The sequence below is a fragment of the Gobio gobio genome (assembly GCF_949357685.1).
Source record: "Gobio gobio genome assembly, chromosome: 20".
NCBI classification, from domain to species: Eukaryota; Metazoa; Chordata; class Actinopteri; order Cypriniformes; family Gobionidae; genus Gobio; species Gobio gobio.
In genome coordinates this window covers 43,383,265-43,404,233 of record NC_137113.1, presented here as the reverse complement: position 1 = coordinate 43,404,233, position 20,969 = coordinate 43,383,265, and the positions used below count along the sequence as shown (strand labels likewise).

Below are 20,969 nucleotides of genomic sequence, written 5' to 3'. Positions count from 1 at the left end.
TGATGTGCTATGCAGATTATTTTAAATGCAAGTGTATTAAACTTACATCAGCAATTGAAGCAGTATCATTTTCATTTTCATCCAGGCTTCTTTTTTTGCCTTTTCTGATGTATTGTTCTGGCACATTAATTACATTCAGATCTACAAGAGGTTTCCGTTCCTTCTTGAATTTGTTTCTCACCATTCCATGCCAGGATTCCTGCAAACAAGCACAAACAATTTAAAGAGATAGTTCACCCAAAAATTAAAATTCAGTTATCATTTACTCACCCCCAAGTTGTTCCAAACATTTATTTTTTTCCTTAGAACACAGGCAAAGATATTTTGAAGAATATGGGGAACTAAACAGTGGATGTACCCCACTGACTAATCAACTGTTTGGTTACAGACTTTCTTCAAAATAAATTATTTTATGTTCAGCAAAGAAACAATAATTAATACAAGTTTGGAACAACTTGAGGGTGAGTAAATGATGGCAGAATTATTATTTTTTGGTGAACTGTTCCTTTAATAGTAGTGTTGGTATAAGGGAAAGTTTACACACAAATGAAACTTCTGACATAATTTAATCATTCTCTTATTATCATTCACTTTCACTGTAGCTTTTACCCATATGTGAATGGTGGTTTTGGAAAGGACCTAAGCACAAACTTAGGGCAGTGATACAATTCTAAAAAATAATAATACAAAAGTAATCTTACATATCCAACGCCTGTTTGGTCTCTGAAGTTTGGATACATCTTAATGAGTGCAGTACACACTTCTTTATACTGCTGCTGTGTAGGATACCTTAGGAATGATACATTTGCTGTTATAAAGTAAATGCAGTGTCATTGTGGACATTCAATAGCAGATGTAACTAATAGTTACACAGATGTCTATTCAAAATGTTGTGTGTGTGTGTGTGTGTGTGTGTGTGTGTGTGTGTGTGTGTGTGTGTGTGTGTGTGTGTGTGTGTGTGTGTGTGTGTGTGTGTGTGTGTGTGTGTGTGTGTGTGTGTGTGTGTGTGTGTGTGTGTGTGTGTGTGTGTGTGTGTGTGTGTGTGTGTGTGTGTGTGTGTGTGTGTGTGACTTACCAAGTTATGGTGCATATATAGTCAAACAGCACCTGCACAATCTGTGACCTCCATTTAGAACGGGATGTTGGCTGGTGCAATTCAGCCATGTTGTTTTCCATTTTTTGCTTTAGCAAAACAGGGAAATCTGGTAATTTGAAAATTGTTGGCCAAGTTTGTCCTGCATTTGTCTCATGATCTATATTAGATGATTGCCCATTTCCACCTGAAGTGAGCATTAAGCTACAGGACAAAATAATCATTATCATCACGATTATCTATTTTTAATATTTTTAATACTATATCTTAATATTTTTCAAAAATGTTAAATTGGACTGATGCTGAACTAAAGTTGAGAAAAACACAAACATTTTAGATTTTATTTAAATTGACATACTCGTGATTCTTGTCCATATTCTTGATGATATTCAGGTTGTCCATCATTCGATTTAATTTAATTTTTGTTTTATTATTGGCACCAGTTGCTCCACCATTCTGTCATTCAGTGCCAACAATGTATCTCCATCTATTTGGTGTTCTAAAAAAGAGAAGACAAATGATAATGATATGTATATAATTAATGATAACAATAATTATTTTCAAATGAAATAATTAAATTAAAAAAATAATTAATTAAATAAAACATTTATTTGAATTAAAAATGGAAATGTAGAAAAAAGGAGAAAGGAAAAAATATTAACGAGAGGAACTGACTGTAATCCAGTGTCTAAGTGGTATTGATTTCTGCCCATCTGACTTCCTGTAACCATCAAGGCAGTGGTGGCCAAACTCCTCACCAGGTTTCACAACAGTCCATTGACACATCTCGTCAACAACATATGAGTTGAAATGTTTGTCGAAGTATGAAGGAATTAACATTTTCCCACACAGAAGCCAAGTCTGATTGACACAGTATATTCCCCGGATCTCCATAAACACTGGTATCTCCTCTGCATGAGCTGTGTTGACAATGATGCAGTCTCCAATATGGTATGCCACACTGTTTACATATATGTATGTTGTTTTACTGACAGTCCGAGGCACAGAGGTTGTTTGAGACATTAAGGCTTCACGTGCGTCAATTGGCAGAGCCTGCACAGGAATATTTCGTGTGTCTGCAGTTTCAGTAGTGATACCGAGGCAATCGGTATCTGATTGTTCCCAGCACTGTCTAAATTGATGTCGCCTGGCAAGAGTCTTGGTAATGTTTTTAAAGTTCCGAAGAACTCTGGCCACTCTTTTGAAATACTGGTGTTTTGCTTCAAAGCGGAGACAGGACAGATGCACCAGAGGACCATAAAATAGGATTAACCTAGGATAATGGATCATGTAATGCATCTTCGGGGTGATTTTCCCTGGAAAATGTTGATGGAACATGGACAAAAATTCAACTATCTTCTCTGATAGATATGGAATCCAGGATCGCCTTATTACAGGAGCAATGACAATGTCCACTCTCTCGAAGAAGAAGGAGGTAAAGCTTCCATAAACAGTCGGTTTCTGGAATTTGTTCTGCAATCATAAATGGCAGTAGTCGAAAAAGGGTGAGATTCTCCACGGCACTGCCTCCCAAACGGCAACTTTTGAGAGCTCTATCTGAGAGTGGTACAGGTTTTGATGGCACATCATTTTCGCCATAAGAAAAATTCTCAATCTCGTAATTTAAGTCACTTAGTGCAAAGTATTTCTCTTTTAGCCACTGGGAGATACTTAGACTAAGGACCATTGGTAGTATCCCTTCATGGAAGTCATGCATGATGTCCGGTGGAAAGAGATGCAATATTGGAGAGGGTACATGCTCCAGCTTTGAAAGGCAACAGGCATTGGTGATCCCATAGACTGATGAGTTTGCTGAATCTTCTTCAACAGCATCAAGATGATATCTGTAATTGGCAGCATTCCTCATGATGAACTCCTCCTCTGTGAATTTAGTCTTGATGTCCTTTGCATTTGCCAGACAAAAGCGGCAAACTCTTCAAGTTGAAAAACTTCTTGTGAGTCCTGCTAAGGCATGAGCAGATAGGTGATCTGCTGATACAGATGCCACTGTACCATTAAATAACCTACTTTCTCCGTCACATGTCAACATAAGCCCAGTAGCTTCCAACTCTGCAAGATCAGTAATAAGAGGATGAAGTACTTCGTCATAAGATGTGAGTTCATTTTTGAGGAAACGATGGTGGACCAGTGTGGACAAATAAATATTTTGTATCTTGGATGTATCCTTGTGGTCCAGATTTCCAAGCTTAAAATAGACAGCGGTTAGTTTGTGTCTTCCTCTTTTTGAGCCAAGTGGATTGACCACTTCAAATTCATCCACATAAAAATGGAGACGTAAGCTATGAAAGGTCATGTGTCTGTTTGATTTAAACATTTCACCATCTGTGAAATCTGTGAGAATTTCATCATTTGCAGATTGGGCTCTATTGAGAGTGGCCCAGACATCTTTGTTCTTTGCAAGCTTTTGCAACAAAGCAAGCAGGGGAATGTACTGGAATGAAATAATTTTTTCATTCTCTTGATGGTTAAGGCATATCTCGATAGGTTTTATCATAGCCAACTCTTTGACGCAGTATTGTTCCAGCATCCATTCAGAACTAATGTTCTTTATGCATTGCTCAAAAAACAAGCCGTTATCAAGCAAAACCTGAAGCTCATGGTCATCTTCAATGTGTATTTGTTTTTTTGCCAGATGAAAATGGATGGCTTCTGTGTAATGTGTGATAAATGTGTCGCATACTGTTCTAAGATCTTCTACAACACTTTTCTGTACAACTGCTGGCACTGTATGTTTTTCACGGATTTTTAAAATGAACAAGCAAAGGCTTTTTTTTAAACCTTCAATTAGTTGTTCGTGAGTAAGGTTGCAAGACTTTTGATCATTCTGTATTAGGTCACAGAGTGCATGCTCATCTTCTTCTGGGATATCTGATCCTAAATCATGCTCATCTTCTTCTGCTATGCCTGATCCTAAATCATGCTCCGGATGTTGATGGCTGTCTTCTGAATGTTTGCGTTTTAACAGTTCCTTGTGTTTCCGATAAACATGAGAACGGTAGGAAGTAAAACAACTACTGAAATGGCTGCATCCATTAAGTCCACAAGTTATATGGAAATGAGGCTCATGTTGATGGTATAGTCCAATGTGTTTGAGTAAATGGGTAAGATTAAAATGCCTTCTTGTTGCACAGTGGGTAATTATAAACAGTCATTGTTCAACTATTTACACACCTTCAAAAGATGGGGCAAGTGCAGAGAGGTCATTTCCTGTCAGCCAGCAACAGACATTAGAAACTGTCCACAGCCTCACATTAGAGATGTCCCTATAAAAGTCAATTCATGAATCAATTCTTATGCTCATCAATATATATATATTTATTCCTGTGATCAAAGCTGATTTTTTAGCATCACCACTCCAGTCTTCAGTGGCACATGATCCTTCAGAAATCATTCTAATATGATGATTAGAATAAATGAATAAAACAATATAGTCACAAATGGGTAATCATCTGGGTCCAAGCACCAGTGTGAATGATTAGTTAATTCATTCAATTATTTCAATTGAAATGTTTCTTTAAGTACATGAATAAATCGATTGATTTATAAATAATTTTCTGAATTTGTTTCATGAATAAGGCCTGACTGACAAACATCATTTCAAATTTCATTATACTATATATATATATATATATATATATATATATATATATATATATATATATATATATATATATATATATATATATATATATATATATATATATATATATATATATATATATATATATATATATATACTCACATTTGCTGCTGCTCAGTGAACCTTATTTTTCAGAGAAATAATAATGAATGTTCTGAGGAAAGAAAAAAATAAAAGGAAAGGGTTAGGGTAAAAAATATACAGATTGTACTGTAAACAAATCATTATGTCTCATGATTAATTAAAGTTAAGATTTGATAAAACCGGTTACAGCAACAAAACAAACAAACAAAAAAATGGATAAACAAATAAAATAAAACAAATCAAATTCATTCTTAATGGACAGCAATATATTTTATCGTGTCTGGCAAATAAACATTTTATGATCTATCAGCATTTCACAGATTTTTGTATACACCAATTATATAAAACTATACTGTCAGTACACCAAAGTTATACAAATTAACTAAATCTATGCATTTCTTTCCATTCAAAAGGGATGGAAACTGATAGAAAGGGATTAGGCTCAAAAGTTTCCTTGTCCTGTGGCTCCCTCTAGTGGACAACAATATAACAGGCTTAGTTTTTACGTATCTGCTAAAAATAGCTAAATTGATGAAAAAATAATACAAATTAAAACAATGAACCCCCTAATAAATTAAAACTAAAATTTGTTTCATGATTGACTGTTAAAATAATTTTCTGCTTGTGTTTCATGAATAAGGCCTGACTGACAAACACCATTTTATTTGCAAGTCCAGAAATATACGTACATTTGTTGCTGCTCAATGAACCCTGTTTTTCAGAGAAATACTAAATATACTGGATGTTCTGATGAGAGAAAAAGATAAAAGGAAAGGGTTAGAGTTAGGGTCAAAACATAGCAGTTTGTATACTACAAAAAAACGAAGAAAAAAACGATTAAATATGTGTATTATTGTTAAATAACATCATGGTAACATAAAATTAATCATGGTTTTGATACACTAACCATTTGACCATGGTATTTGTAGTAAAACTGGGGTTATACAAATGTTACACTTTTACTAAAACCAAAAAAAAAAAAAAAAGAGTATAAAAAATACTTTATTTCAATAGGCCTATGAAACATTAAATATATTCAAATTGTGTATACTGTGTGGTAAAATGCCTAAGAACAGCATTTTCCGACTTTTTTTTGTCCACATATTTAAAATAGCTTTAAACACATACTAAACAATGTTTTATTAAAAATGCAGAATGTTTTCTGTGATGGATAGGTTTATGGGTAGGGGTACTATAAATATCCCTATATAGGGGGATAGAATATACAAGTTAGTATAAAAAACTGTGTGTGTGTGTGTGTGTACATGTTTTTCTAGCCTGGTGGGGACTTCAACCTGACTGTAGACAGACTCATGGGGACTCGTGTCACCGTGGGGACCTAAATTGAGGTCCCCACGGGTACAAAAGCTTATAAATCATTCAGAATGAGTTTTTATGAAAATGTAAAAATGCAGAATGTCTCCTGTGAGGGTTAGGTTTAGGGGTAGGGGCAGTGTAAGGGGATAGAAAATACGGTTTGTACAGTATAAAAACCATTACGCCTATGGTGAGTCCCCAGAAGGATAGCGCACCAGACATGTGTGTGTGTGTGTGTGTGTGTGTGTGTGTGTGTGTGTGTGTGTGTGTGTGTGTGTGTGTGTGTGTGTGTGTGTGTGTGTGTGTGTGTGTGTGTGTGTGTGTGTGTAACTCACAGTAAATTTGAAATCCGGAAATCAACACCAATAGAGTTAATTTCAACATAAGTGTTGCCTCTCATAACACCGACACAGTGTTACAATGAACTCCATCTAAATATGAACACCAATGCAGATAACAACAACACTGTTACAGAGTTGAGGGCAGCTGTGAAGAAAACATTGGCAGAGTAAAAATTATACAACGTTCTGGTGTTGTCCTAACACTTCAGAAAATGGAAATCACAATCTACTCAACTTTATAGGAGTCAAATATTACACCACCCTGGTGTTGATAGAACACTTTTTTAGAAACAACAAACACACTAAAGGAGTTACCATTTAGTCTTAGTACCTTTTTTTCATATTAGGTTTCTGCATTACCTACTTTAAAGAACTACAAAATAAAATGACAAATCATTTAATCCTAAAAGAATAATTTGACTGAATTAAACACATCACTCCATATAACTCTTTCAAACATTTATTCCAGCACATCACCAAGCCATCACATTTATTACAAATAACAATCCAAAATGATGTAAAACAGACTGTCATTAGTTTGGCAGTTATTTTTGTCCAAAAAAACATATTTGAAGGCATACAGTCTTTGAAGAAAGAAATTGAACGAAAAAAGATTGCAACTCATGTTTTCAACCAGCAGTTTCACTATTTCTTCTTGAATCGTATCTGACACCTAAATGCATTTCAATAGGTTCAACAACCCCCCATTTCTCACTGAAATATTTTCTCCATTTAGAATCGGTATTAAAATCAGAGAACAGATTATGAAAACTATTAAAAACTTTGTCAACTGAACTTCTACTTGTGCTATCAACTGGCACAACATTTCTTTAAAATTCTCTTCAACTTGTATGGAAATAATTAACTAAATCCTCCAGGCTTTCAACAACTGACATAATTAAACTGTTTGCAACACCATTACCCTGCAATTTGGCTATTATGGATGCACACATTTCTCTGGAACCATCCCTTGAAACAGAAGAACATTCATGCAAACTTGCATCACTATCAGATGTTTGCTCTGTGTCAGAAACAAGTGACACTGCTTCATTGGGATTTGGAGCTTGTTGATTTTGTAGTGCTAATTCTCACTGCTAGATGCTACACCCCTAAAATGAAATCTAGTTAAATGTTTTCTAAACCCTGCATAACTTTTAAATTGCAAGGAACAACCATCCTGAGCACAAACTAGCTCAAATTTCTTCCCAGGGTACAAAACATGTACAAGTTTAAGGTGCAGTATTAATGTTACTGTTGTAGTAAGCAGTGATTTACAGATGTAGCAAGTAGTAGATGTAACTGATGCTGAAAACAAAATGGACCTTGAAGAGTTCATCAATTGCTGCTAGTGAAGAGGATGCTTGACTGGGGATGATCTTTTTATCAACCACAATGAAGAAGTGACTGACGGCTTCCTTGCTGCACCCTGAGGCAAGAATGTAAGGTTGACGATTCCCTTCTGTCTCAAGGTGTTCCTGTATACTCCGGCATGTCTGAAAAAATAAATAAAAAAATACTATCAATACTGATGACAAATTAATAAGTACAGCTTAATCAATTAAACCCCCATTTTAATCTTTTTAAAGAACAGGAGACAGTCCAGAATAAAAGTATATGCACCAACCGGCTGTTAATTCAGTTTGAGTTGAGAATTATCAACTTGCTATATTAACCCCCATTTTAGAGTTTATCTAATATTGAATTATCAACTGGAGAAATGGATCGATTCGAGGTACATCACTTATAGCCCTTGTATTATGTCACCAGTGCACCAGTTACTACTTTGTGATATACCACCAGATGGTCAACAGCCTGACAAAACACTGATCTTATGGGTTTTCTTTCTGCCTGAAGCCTGGGGTGATAAGAGATGCAGAAGCAGAAGGAAGGAAGATATGTCACTGTCTCAATCTGAAAAACACACAACATCTGCAAATGTCTATAATAAATGTCAATAATACTTGCAATATAGTTTGTCATTTGTTTACATTTTAGGAATACATTTTCTCCACACATCATCAACACAAAGATGTTTGTAAATTTTAGGCCATGCTTTATTCACAACTTGAAAAATATATACACAATTATTAATAACTTTAAATATCAGTCATCCTCTGCTATAAACAAATCAAAGCAAGCCTCTGGGATTTTTATGAACTTCTTCTGATACCGAAATTGTGCTTTGACAATCATTGTAATTTTGCGTCTGAAATCTTGACTTGGAGAGGAAGAAACACCTCTTACTGATTTGCTATAAATACAATCTGATTCAATTTTAAACAAATTTTTCAAAAATATCAAATTATTAAAACACCTTTAAAAGATTTTCAAATAGGGCAGCACAATATACATCAAAATTATCAATATTGTTACCGTGAAACATAGTATAGTTTGCCATACCGCCCAAACCTCTATCAAAATGGCAATAATATACAAATAATTTTTCATTTAAAATGTTCACATCAAACATTAAGTATAGCCAATTTAAGTTTGGAAACAATATGTTGTATTTGTCTAATAGTTTTAATGTTTTTTTCATAAATAAAAATATACAGATGGATTTTAAGAAAGGGGGTCCCTCATAAAAGGTTCATCATATTTGGGGGTCCTTGTCATCAAAAAGTTTGAAAACCCCTGTGCTAGCCTGTAGTCCTTTCGGTGTGTTTAAGTGCAGCTTTTTTGCCCCAATGCAGGCGACATGGTTGGCTTTCATCAGCGCTAGTTCTTTGGCATCTGTGTGGTGTGTCCTTACCCTTAAAGTGTAATTTGACTACTGTCAAATAAAAATAAAGAAAATAATAAATAATTTAACAAATCATTTAAATACAAGCAGCAGCACAAATAAATACTATTGAGCAAAGATAGGCCTACTAATAAAATAATCTATGCTTTTCAGGTTTTTCAGGTACGTCTAACATTAGTTTTCAGGTACAGAAATTGATCAAATGTAAAATAACATTGCATATTTGACTGTATGAATTAAAGATTAATCCTATTAAACTTACAAAATCTATTCAATCAAGAGCAGTGATGTCCTTGTCTTTTGTTGTTTGACATTAAACAGACAGCAGTAAAGGCTACTGCCCCTTTAAGACCTAATGCTAGACCTAAGACAAAATGCTCGGATATGCGTCGTCTTTCTCGACTGTATAAAGTTTAGTTAAGCCATATACAGACTATGTCTACTAGAATACTCATCAAGATGGACATGTTGGCATAATTTTTGTGTGAGTTTGATTTATTAATAATTGTTAACAACAACAACAACAACAACATTATAATAACTAGAATGTACATTTCCTGAAGAAAATGTGAGTGGTGCTTGCCGTGGCAAAACTCGCCACCCCGATGCTACTGGGATGCAAAAAAGCCAAGCAACATGTCTGTAGGATGTTCTGGGGCTGAGATATGGCTTATTCATGTGTTTGTATGGTTGCTAGGGTACTGTAAATGGTTGCTAGGGTGTGGCTATACAGTTTGAATATCACTACTTATAGGCCTTTATCACAGAGGAATTGAATACCGGAAGTGCGCGTCGAAGCAGTGTGCTGATTCTTCCGGTTATGCATGTTTTCAATGTGCTGTGAACACCTAGCTGAACAAACGACAATTAAAATAAGCATCTGGAGGATGATTTAAAAATCCGGACATTTTCCGAGACAGGAGAAGAGATAAACTGATCATTACTGTGTACAGGATTTTCCAAACTCTGTTGAACTTGTAGTTTTTTAATCCGACACAAGCCGAGAGTCGTAAACATACGTGATTATTTCACCACACGGTGTCAGTGCACGTCTAAATAGTGTCCGCGATTAAGTGTGTGAGACCTGACGAATAAGATCTGAATAAACATATTGATTTGTATTAATATTTAGTCATTGTTCTGTCACTTTTAAGTGACAATCATTTCACTGTAGCCTACAGTATATGTAATTCACACATTTATGCCAAAATTCAGTCACGCTGTTAACGTATTACTGTTTAAGATTAATTAAATGCTTAACAATGTTCAGTTACCGCGCATTCATTCATCTATTTATTACATGAAAATGAACCATGGTTTTTATTACAAATAAAATAAAACATGGTTATTGTAGTTTATCATGGTATTTGTAGTAAAACTAATACAAATGGTAGTCAATCCACGAAAAAAAACATGGTTACTACATTCTTACTATAATAAAACCATGGTTAACTTTCGTAAGGGTGTTTATCAGTCAAATTATTTAAAAAAATGTAACAACAGGTATGAAATATGATTAGCAAGAGAAACAGACAATCACTGGACTGCGGCAGGTTAGAAATGTATTTATTATTCAGAATGCAAATTTGGATGGGAACATTTCAGCAGGCTGACGATATGAGACGTAAACATCCACAGTTTGGAAATGCATAGGCCTACAACACACAAACACACAACTTCATCCCACCATATCAGTCTCACCCATGCTCTCCTCTATTCTTTTAGTGTCAGGAAATGGTCAAATATGAGGTAAGGATGTCATTAATTAGTATTAGAGCACGGGATCGCTGCAGTTACACCCGCGTTTTGATTGAGTCGCGATGGGACCGGAAGTAGAGGTGCACTGCTTCTCTTACCGGAAATAGGAAGTGTGATAAAGGCCTATTAGTTGCTTGATATAAACCAACCCCCATGTCTCTAAGATGTTCTTAAGCAGAGATAGAGGTCTTGGTAAACGGTTGCTTGGGTACTTTGATTGGTTTCTATGGAGTGGCTTGGCAGCATCCAATGATGATACTGCTTGTCAGTATGAATGATATAAACCAACCCCCATGTCTCTCAGATGTTCTTAAGCAGAGATAGAGGTCTTGGTAAACGGTTGCTAAGGTTTTCTGGGTGGTTGCTAAGGTGTTGCTAGGCGGTTGCTAGGGTGTTCTGGGTGGTTGCTAGGGCATTGCTAGGCGGTTGCTATTGTGTTCTGGGTGATTGCTAGGTGGTTGCTAAGGTATTCTTGTTGGTTGCTAGGGCATTGCTAGGTGGTTGCTAAGGTGTTCTGGGTGGTTGTTAGGGTGTTGTTAGGCAGTTGCTAAGGTATTCAGAGTGGTTGCTAGGGTGTTGCTAGGTGGTTGCTAAGGTATTCTGGGTGGTTGCTATGGTGTTGCTAGGCGGTTGCTAGGGTGTTCTGGGTGGTTGCTAGGATGTTGCTAGGTGGTTGCTAAGGTGTTCTGGGTGGTTGTTAGGGTGTTGCTAGGCAGTTGCTAAGGTATTCGGAGTGGTTGCTAAGGTGTTGTAAGTTGCCATGGCTGCTACATACCCTAAAAGTTACCTCTGTTTTTGGAACCAAAAATTGAGGTTATCCGTTAACTTACATACCCGGGTATGTCACATAACCTGCTTTCTGGAATACCCCCCAGGGTAACTTACTCTGTGAACCTAACCTGGTCGGGAGCAGGTTTTCTTTGGTAAACCCAGAGTTTCTTTCGGTCTTCTCCCCCTTTTTAAAGCGTCAGCGGTGTTTAAATACTTCATTCATCCATGCTGCACAAATGCTTTTCATACTGAGACATTTTTCTTACCCTATTGGCAGATCATTTGCAAAATAAGAAAAATGCACTTAAATTTGCTTTTTTTTTGTCCCCCAGGAAACAATACTAAATACTTATGCATGTTATCTTATGTAGAAAATGCTCATTGATTTAAGAATCTTTAGATATGTTGACTGGAAATTACAAGACAAAATGAAAGCATTTTTTTACAATGCAGGTACATTCATTCACTGCAAATATTTTCATCAAGAGGACACTGTCAAAGTGACAAAAATAGCATCCTGTAGATGAGGAGGTTGCAATAATTTGTAAGGAGTTAAAATCATGTAAGGAGCCGATTTTTTTTTCTTGCTATATCCACATGCATATTTGAGCAGTACCATGTTTTAATGATAGTTTTCTATATAATATCAGGGATGCAGAGCATATTAGTAAGGCCGCTGTATGCAGAGAGGTAAGGAAAGTTTGCCTCACTCTCACGTGAGCGCTTGCTGAATATGTTTGTGTAGTTTCCTGGGCACAAACCCATGAGAGCATCAAAGAGGAGTTTCAAAGGATTGCTAGCCTGGGAAAACCCAGACAACTTCCGGCAAATTTAGATTTGCTCTGCAAGTAGTCTGGCAAAGAGCCCATTCCATTCAAGCCCATTTCTAAACCCTAGAAATCACGGCACCAATTAGAAACGTTGGGGCGGACTTTACACGATGACGACAGCGCAGCGACGTTGAAGCATCACACATTCGAATCAGCTATCGCGTCTGTTTTAAGCGATTTAACTTTTCCTTTTCGTTAAAACCCGAGCAAAGAACAACACTCGAAGCCTTCATATCTAAAAAAGATGTTATCGCTGTCTTACCGACTGGATTCGGCAAAAGTCTGATACCAGCTTGGCCCTTTGGTGGCTAAACGAATGAGCCCTCTGGTAGTGTTAATGTTTTACAAAATATAGTTTTAAGTCCTTTTCAGGCGTGAATGTAGTTGTTTAAAGCTCAAATCTGTGGTTTATTTATAAAGAGAGCGCCTTTTTAAAAATTTGATCTGCCGTTTTCGGAGTTGTGAGCTCCAGTGGTTCAGCGGCGCTCAATCGATCATTGAGCCCGCCGAGAGGCGCCTTTCCTCGGCCAGTCCTTCTGCCGTCTGCCGCTGGCTCTGATGTCTCTGTAGTGGTTAAACCGTCTCGTCTTGTGTAGATCTAACGGCTGATCTTTGCTCTCATTAATCTATAATTTGTTCCTAGACAGATCGTTTTGTCTGAGGGCAAAGTGAAGTTTCATAACTTTATATTTTTAAGATATTAAACTTTACCGTTGTAACGTTAGTCTCCTAGCGCTGACTTTGACTGAATTGCTTTATTTATTGTATTGCTTCTTATAACTTTTACTTATACTTTTATAATTGCTATTGATGATCACACATAAACTGACATTTAACAAAAAGAGACGGGGTTGTGTTTTGTGTCATATTTAATTTATTACAGTGATAATCATAGCCTATATTATGCCTATATTATGTGTGTGTTTTTTTTATGTAAACGAAAAGAGGCTGAGTTTTTTTATATTTCGTTTTGTTATAAACATGCATTGAAGATAATATGCATTGCCTGCACTACATATTCAAATATATATTGAGTGATACTGTCAAGAACGCTGCTTGTCCAAGAGAAGGCGGACTATCCTCCCGTCCTCGGGAGTTCGTTCTCCGGAGTCAAACTTGGTAAGTCACGGACGCAAGTCAGAAGTTCGCGTACGAAATATGTCATAAAACACCACTGCCTCATTTCATAAAAAAAATTTAATTCAATTAAACATAATAATAGCCACACGAATGTGGTTCAGGCAACGCGTAGCTAGGCCTACATTGATTATCTTATATATTTATAATAAAACGAAGTATAAACATACCCTGCCTCTTTTCGTTTAAATTTTTAAAATAATATATTAAACATTAATATGTGGTTTAGGTAAGGTGACCAGATTTCTGAAATGGAAACCGGGGACATTTCCTATTTGAGAACACAAGTACAGACAAGAACGCATATTGAGAAACGGCCAGAGTCAGATGTTTCTCCGTCGCTCTGCATACGTCATCTCCCTCATCGCTCTGATTGGTTTGAGGTCCATCCAATTGCGCAGAGAGGCATTTGAGCGACGCCCGTTGGTGACGCCCCTTTGGAAATGATTTGTCTATGAAGCTTTGCCAGACCATAACTCAGTTACTACTGAGAATGGTCTGGTTTTAACCAGGCTAAAGGATTGCAGGTCAGTGGTGTAGAAATCAGGTTAAATGATGTTCACTTGATAACATCTTGTTGTAACCTCTGGAAGTAACCCAATAAACAGTTTTCACCTCTGATATTATAACAATAATTAAGAATTAAACTTAAATTTGACCCGGAAGTATGCAGACGTCTTTTTGTTGGGTGCTGTTGCCATGGTGAATTGTAATTTCGGAGCTCCATTGATCATGACTTTTCATAGTCGTGGTACGCACGCTTAACTCAGAGTCAGTTACTCAGAGTTGATTGAACTACCTCAATTCAGCTGTTCTGAAACCCAAAACTCAGTTTCCCATCTCAGGGTAAGTCAAGTTTGAACTCAGAGTTGGTTGAACCTCCTTATTGAAACAGGCCCCTGAAGACCTTTCTGTTAATTCCCACTGTTTAATAAATCTGTTTATTTTGAAACTGGTGTCAGTGAGCATTTTTATTTGCCCTGGGACCTGGAGACGGCAGTTCTCTCATTCTCTCCATGCTACTTTTTGTTTCCCTCCTTTCCTGCCCCTAGACTAGAAAGGAGGAACATAACAGAAGTAAGTGCGCAAGACTGTCCCATGTCTTAAAAATGCCAAAGCGCACTGCCCTGTACACACTAAACCCACACTGTTCCCATTTTTGGGAACTCGCATGCCCCATAATCACGAGATGTTGAGGAAAACATTCCACTGTAAGTTAAATTAGATATTAAATATAATTTGGTAGTGTGGCAGAGATTATATGGTGAGGGAAGTTAAATCACCATTTGAATTTTACCCGACTACGCCACCCTGGTGGGAGGCCAGGGAAAAATAACTCCCATTAAAAGACACACAGATAAGTTCCACCAACTGAAGGCAAGGAATTAAGAGAGAGACGTGAGTAGCAATACAAAATATAAACTTTATTATAAAAATCACAAGCACGGATTTAAAACTCCCACAATGGCAGAATTATAATACCCAGGGCCAGGATTAGTGGGAACCAGGCAGGCCAGCTGCAACTCGGAGGTCATCCAAAACCCACCTCAATTCACACAAAAGCAAACACCATGCACACCCAGGGAAGTTGTATCAGCACACAGCACACTGTGAAACACCGCAAAAGGAAGCAGCTAGCCTCCCCAGTTACACGCACACACACACACACACACACAGGAAAAAAAAGAGAAAAACATTAAAGAAAATAACAATTAATAAAAATAAGCCAAAGTGATACAGTTATTGTTGCAGCTCGGACTCTCAGGCCTCCAGAGGACACCACATAGGCCTACAAAACAAACCAGCACCTGATTGGCGCTAAAGCATTAAATCAAGGAATAATAAGCAAACAAACAAACTTTTACAATGAATACATACAAAAAAAAAGGAAAATAAACAAAAACGAACACAAGTACAATAATAGAATACAAAAATAATAATCAAAACCAAGCAAATAACCAGAAAATAACAACAAAGAAACACCCAAAAGAAATTATAGCCAAAAGCTTAACTTAACTGATAAGAGAGAGAGAGAGAGAGAGAGAGAGAGAGAGAGAGAAGCACCCCACATCACACGCATACCCGTTAAAATAAGGGTCCCTAAATAGTGCAGTTACTATCACCCAATTGGTCCACCAACTACACTCCAACCAGCCAATAAGATGACGTGACTCATCACAGTAGAAAAACATAAAGTGTTGCAAGTTTTATTGGTGCAAAGAGGAGTAGGCTATATGTATTTTGTACATTTGCAACTGTCTTTTATTACTTAATTATAAGCACTACATTTTTTAAATAGTGTCTTCTGTTACATAGGGAATACTGAACAGATATTTAGAAGATTATTTTAAAACTTATTGAAAATTGAAATAAAGCTCTGTAAACACTTGCATTTTTTGCAACACTATAAGTGTGGTAATCATCGGGTTATCAAATGTTCTACACACACTTACAGTCTTCACACCTATACTTGAAAACTTAGGCCAAATACAGGAAATACATCATGTAAGTAGACAAGTGGTCTGGTGCAAAGGCCACAAGTGTGGGCATTGGACAGGCCCTCTATGCATGTAGAATGTAAAAATAGACACATAATGAATTGTTATTTCCTCTTTAGTTTGATGCTTCCACCCCTTTTTACATCTATGAACCACAGCTAGGACTCATCGTCACTTTCATTTAGTGCCTTGACTGTCCCACCTCATGCATCCTCGCTATCTACATTTGACAGGTTATAATGGACCAGAACTTCTGTATCAGATTGTGCATCTTTTATGGTGAGATATTTCTATCTTTTATTACTTATTATTTGTTATATTGAACACACCGTCACTACCCCAATAGCTGTTTATGTCCACCCTAAGCCTTCTTGTGTGGGCAAGTCTTAAACCTTTTTGTTCCTTCTCGTACAACTGTAAGCAGTGAGTGGCAATAAATGTAACTAGTTCCATGTTCTAACCTGGTACATTTTTCTTTACATTATATTTATACTCAATATTTGATAAAAAAAATTAACTATGTGCAAAATGCATTGCAATAATCATGTTGTACATGAATAAATGAATGAGTGAAGAAAACAGTGTGTCATAGGAATTAAGTGTAAAGCTTTTACAGTTTTAGTTTTACAGATATTCAACATTGAGAGACACTGTTGATCATAAGACATTAGACACATCTAATTAAAAAAATCTTGACAATCTTTCTAATGTTATAACGTATGTAATATTGTGACCAGATATGATAGAGATGAGGATGAAGAATGTCCTTTTAAGGCAAAAACAAACAGCAAGCGTTAACTTCCTGTAAATGCCCATCTTGGTCTGTCTCTTATGTGCTTTGGTTACAAAACATTGGTTACAATTCTTTTTAATGTTATCTTATTACATTATATAAGACATTAAACACATCATTTTAGACAACATCATAAGTTCAAAACCTGCTAGCAAATGTAATATCATGACCAGACATATGATATGGATGATAAAAAAAGTCATTTTAAGGCAAGAACAAATTGCAATAAGTGTGAACTTCCTTCTATGCCCTGTAATTTTCATATGAGCTTTCTGCTTTCACACATGGGGGGGAAATGCATCTATGAAAATAGCACTGCATAAACAACACCTAAATGCACATGACAGCTTTTCACACATTAATATATTTGTATGAAAAACAATTACACTATTACTGTTTCAAGAGGAAACCAAACAAACTAAATCTTTTGTTAGGCACAATGATTATATTCAGTGTAGCATGGCCTCGAGTTATTTTTCATTTCTTGTTTTTTTTTAATGGTTACAAAAAAAATGTTATGTTGTCTTTTTACATAAAGGCCTTTATTGGTGCTGCACACAGCGATATCACTGGTGTTTGCCATTTGTTACTATAGCATATTAATATTTTAGCATGGCGGCAACGCTGTACTGACCAATCAGCAAACAGGAATGGAAATATGTCAAATTTGAAATGTCAAATTACAATTTTGTTACTAATTCAGTATTTTTAATCACTTTTTCATTTTTTTTGTATCACTTCTGAACACTTTAGTATCTCAGTCGGTGATGGCTTTTAACATTGATCCTGTAACCTGGAAAACTTTCACTGCACCTTCACAGAGCCAAAATGTTTCCTTTGGCTATAAGATCATACAGAAGGAGGCAAGGTGAGATCAACACAACTACTGATAATGGGGGGAAAAAGACAGCAAGAGATTTACTGTGATAGTTTGTTTTGTTTTAAAGAGAACTTTATATTAGATTAGATTAGATTAGATTCAACTTTATTGTCATTACACAAGTACAAGTACAAGGCAACGAAATGCAGTTTAGGTCTAACCAGAAGTGCAATAGCAGCAAGTGCAGGATATACAACGTTTGCATAAGTGCAGGACATGGATATGTACTGAGTATATATAAATAAATCTATAAATAGAGAGATGGTTATTACTATAAACAGGATTTACAGGTGAATAATATACAGATGGTTAATACTATAAACAGAATTTACAGGTGGATATGTACTATGAATATAATATAATATACAGATGGCTATTACTATAAACAGAATTTTACAGATAGAGGTATACAATGATATGTTAGGCTAAAATGATGAATATGGCCGTCGATTAAAGTAGTGCAATAAATTATGGACAGAAGCTATCCGAAAAAAGTGTAAAAGTGCAGTGGAAAGTGGTTGCATATTACAGTTAGAAGTACAGTGCAAAATACAAATGTAAACAGTAGGTACTGTAAAAACAGTCGGCAGTGCAAATGAGCATAATCCAGTTACGGTGTGGTAGTGCAAAATGAATAAGTAAACAGTTGTTACTGTGATAAACAGTCGGTAGTGCAAATAACAAAGTGAAGGTGGATGTGAGGTAGGAGAGTTATCAGTTTATGAGGGAAGTGGATCAACGGGGGTTTGAGTTCAGTAAAGAGACAGCTCTGGGGAAAAAACTGTTCTTTAGTCTGCTGGTCCTGGTCCGGTGGATCCTGAAACGCCTGCCGGAGGGCAGGAGAGAAAACAGTCTGTGGGCTGGGTGAGAGGAGTCCTTGAGGATGCTGCGAGCTCGATGCAGGCAGCGTTTCCTCTGGATGTGCTCGATGGCAGGCAGTGGAGTCCCTGTGATGCGCTGGGCAGTTTTCACCACCCGCTGCAGTGCCTTGCGCTCCGCAACAGAGCAGCTCCCATACCACACTGCCACACAGTTGGTCAGGATGCTTTCTATTGCGCAGCGATAGAAGTTCACCAGGATAGCCGAGGAGAGCTGATTCTTCCTCAGTGTCCTCAGGAAGAAGAGGCGCTGGTGAGCCTTCTTGACCAGGCTGGAGGTGTTGGTCGTCCACGACATGTCCGCCGAGATGTGGATCCCCAGGAACTTGAAACTGGAGACACGTTCAACAGCCATTCCATTGATGTGGATGGTGTTGTGTGTGCCTCTTGACTCTTTCCTGAAGTCCACGATGAGCTCCTTCGTTTTGGTGGTGTTGAGGAGCAGGTTATTATCAGCGCACCATGTGGCCAGGTGCTGGATCTCCTCCCTATAGGCAGTCTCATCGTTGTTGCTGATGAGACCAATCACCGTAGTGTCGTCCGCAAACTTGACGATAGAATTAGATCCATACACAGGCTTGCAGTCGGCGGTGAAGAGGGAGTAGAGAAACGGACTTAGCACACAGCCCTGTGGTACACCAGTGTTGAGTGTGATGGATGTGGAGCAGGTGAATCCTGAACGAACATTCTGGGGTCTGTCAGTTAGGAAGTCCAAAATCCAGTTGCACATTGAGGTATTGATGCCCAGGTCTCCAAGTTTGGCTATTAACTTGGATGGGATGACAGTGTTGAATGCTGAGCTGAAGTCAACAAACAGCATGCGTGCATACGTGTTCTTATGGTCCAAATGGGTGAGCACAGAGTGCAGTGCCATGGAAACGGCATCCTCTGTGCTCCTATTGCTGCGGTAGGCAAACTGGTGTGAGTCCAATGTGGATGGTATAGAGTCTTTTAGGTGTTCCAGGACCAGCCGCTCAAAGCACTTCATGACGATGGGTGTGAGTGCTACAGGGCGGTCATTAGGGCACCTCGGGTTAGAATGTTTTGGCACTGGCACAATGGACGTGCGTTTAAAGCATGAAGGTACAGCTGCTTGGGCAAGAGACAGGTTGAAAATGTCTGTAAAAACCCCAGCGAGCTGCTCCGCACATGCCCTGAGAACACGACCAGGGATGTTGTCTGGTCCAGCAGCCTTGTGTGCGCTGATCCGGCTCAGTGACTTGCAGACATCTGTGGTGGAGAGTGTGATTGGTGGGTGGTCAGCTGAGGGTTGGAGCTTGGTGGCAGTTTCTCTGTTGTCTCTTTCAAAGCGAGCATAAAAGTGATTTAGCTCGTTCAGGAAGTTGACATCAGTGGCTGCGGGGGTGGAGTGGGGGGGTTTGTAGTTACTGATGGCCTGGATGCCCTGCCACATGCGTCGAGGGTCAGAGTTGGAAAAGTGACCCTCTATCTTTAGCTTGTAGCAGTGCTTGGCCTTTTTGATGCCCCTCTTCAGGTTTGCTCTGGATGTACTGTAGGCTTGTGCATCTCCTGATCTGAAGGCAGTATTGCGTGACTTCAGCAGGAGTCGAACTTCCCTGTTCATCCAAGGCTTCTGATTTGGGTATGTGGTGATCTGTTTCTGGGTTGTAACACTGTCAATGGTGGTATTGATATGATCCAATACAGAGGAGGTGTAGAAGTCAATGTCCGTGTGAGCGCCACTGGTGGCTTGAGAAGCAAACACACTCCAGTCTGTGTGTAGAAACCTTTCCTGGAGTGTGGAATCAACCCCCGCAGGCCACACCTTGATGGTCTTTACTGCTGGCTTCACACGGTTGATGAGGGGTGAATATTTGGGGATGAGGAACAAAGAGATGTGGTCTGACTGTCCCAGGTGGGGGAGGGGTGTCGCAACGTAAGCTCCCGCCATGTTTGTGTACACATGGTCTAAGGTTTTGTTTCCTCTGGTGTGGCAGGAAACATGCTGGTGAAACTTGGGTAGCACTGACTTTAAGTTTGAATGATTAAAGTCACCTGCAACAATAAAAGCAGCTTCCGGGTGATCAGTCTGTTGTTTACTGATGGCTGCATGAAGTTCTTTCATAGCAAGCTTGGCATCAGCATCCGGAGGAATATAGGCTGCAGTGATAATAGTGGAGGTGAACTCACGCGGCAGATAAAACGGTCTACATTTAACCATGAG

General features: G+C 37.9%; 1 protein-coding gene across 1 annotated transcript in view; it reads left to right on the top strand.

Moving 5' to 3' along the window:
* Positions 1 to 16,406: 16,406 nt before the first annotated feature.
* LOC307116986 (integrin alpha-X-like) overlaps positions 16,407 to 20,969 on the top strand; it is a 61,924-nt gene continuing 57,361 nt past the window's right edge. The window contains exons 1-2 of the mRNA XM_079801617.1: positions 16,407 to 16,512; positions 17,780 to 17,894. Of these exons, the coding sequence (XP_079657743.1) occupies positions 16,473 to 16,512; positions 17,780 to 17,894 (155 nt within the window). The 5' untranslated portion in view covers positions 16,407 to 16,472. The remainder of the gene's footprint in view (positions 16,513 to 17,779; positions 17,895 to 20,969) is intronic.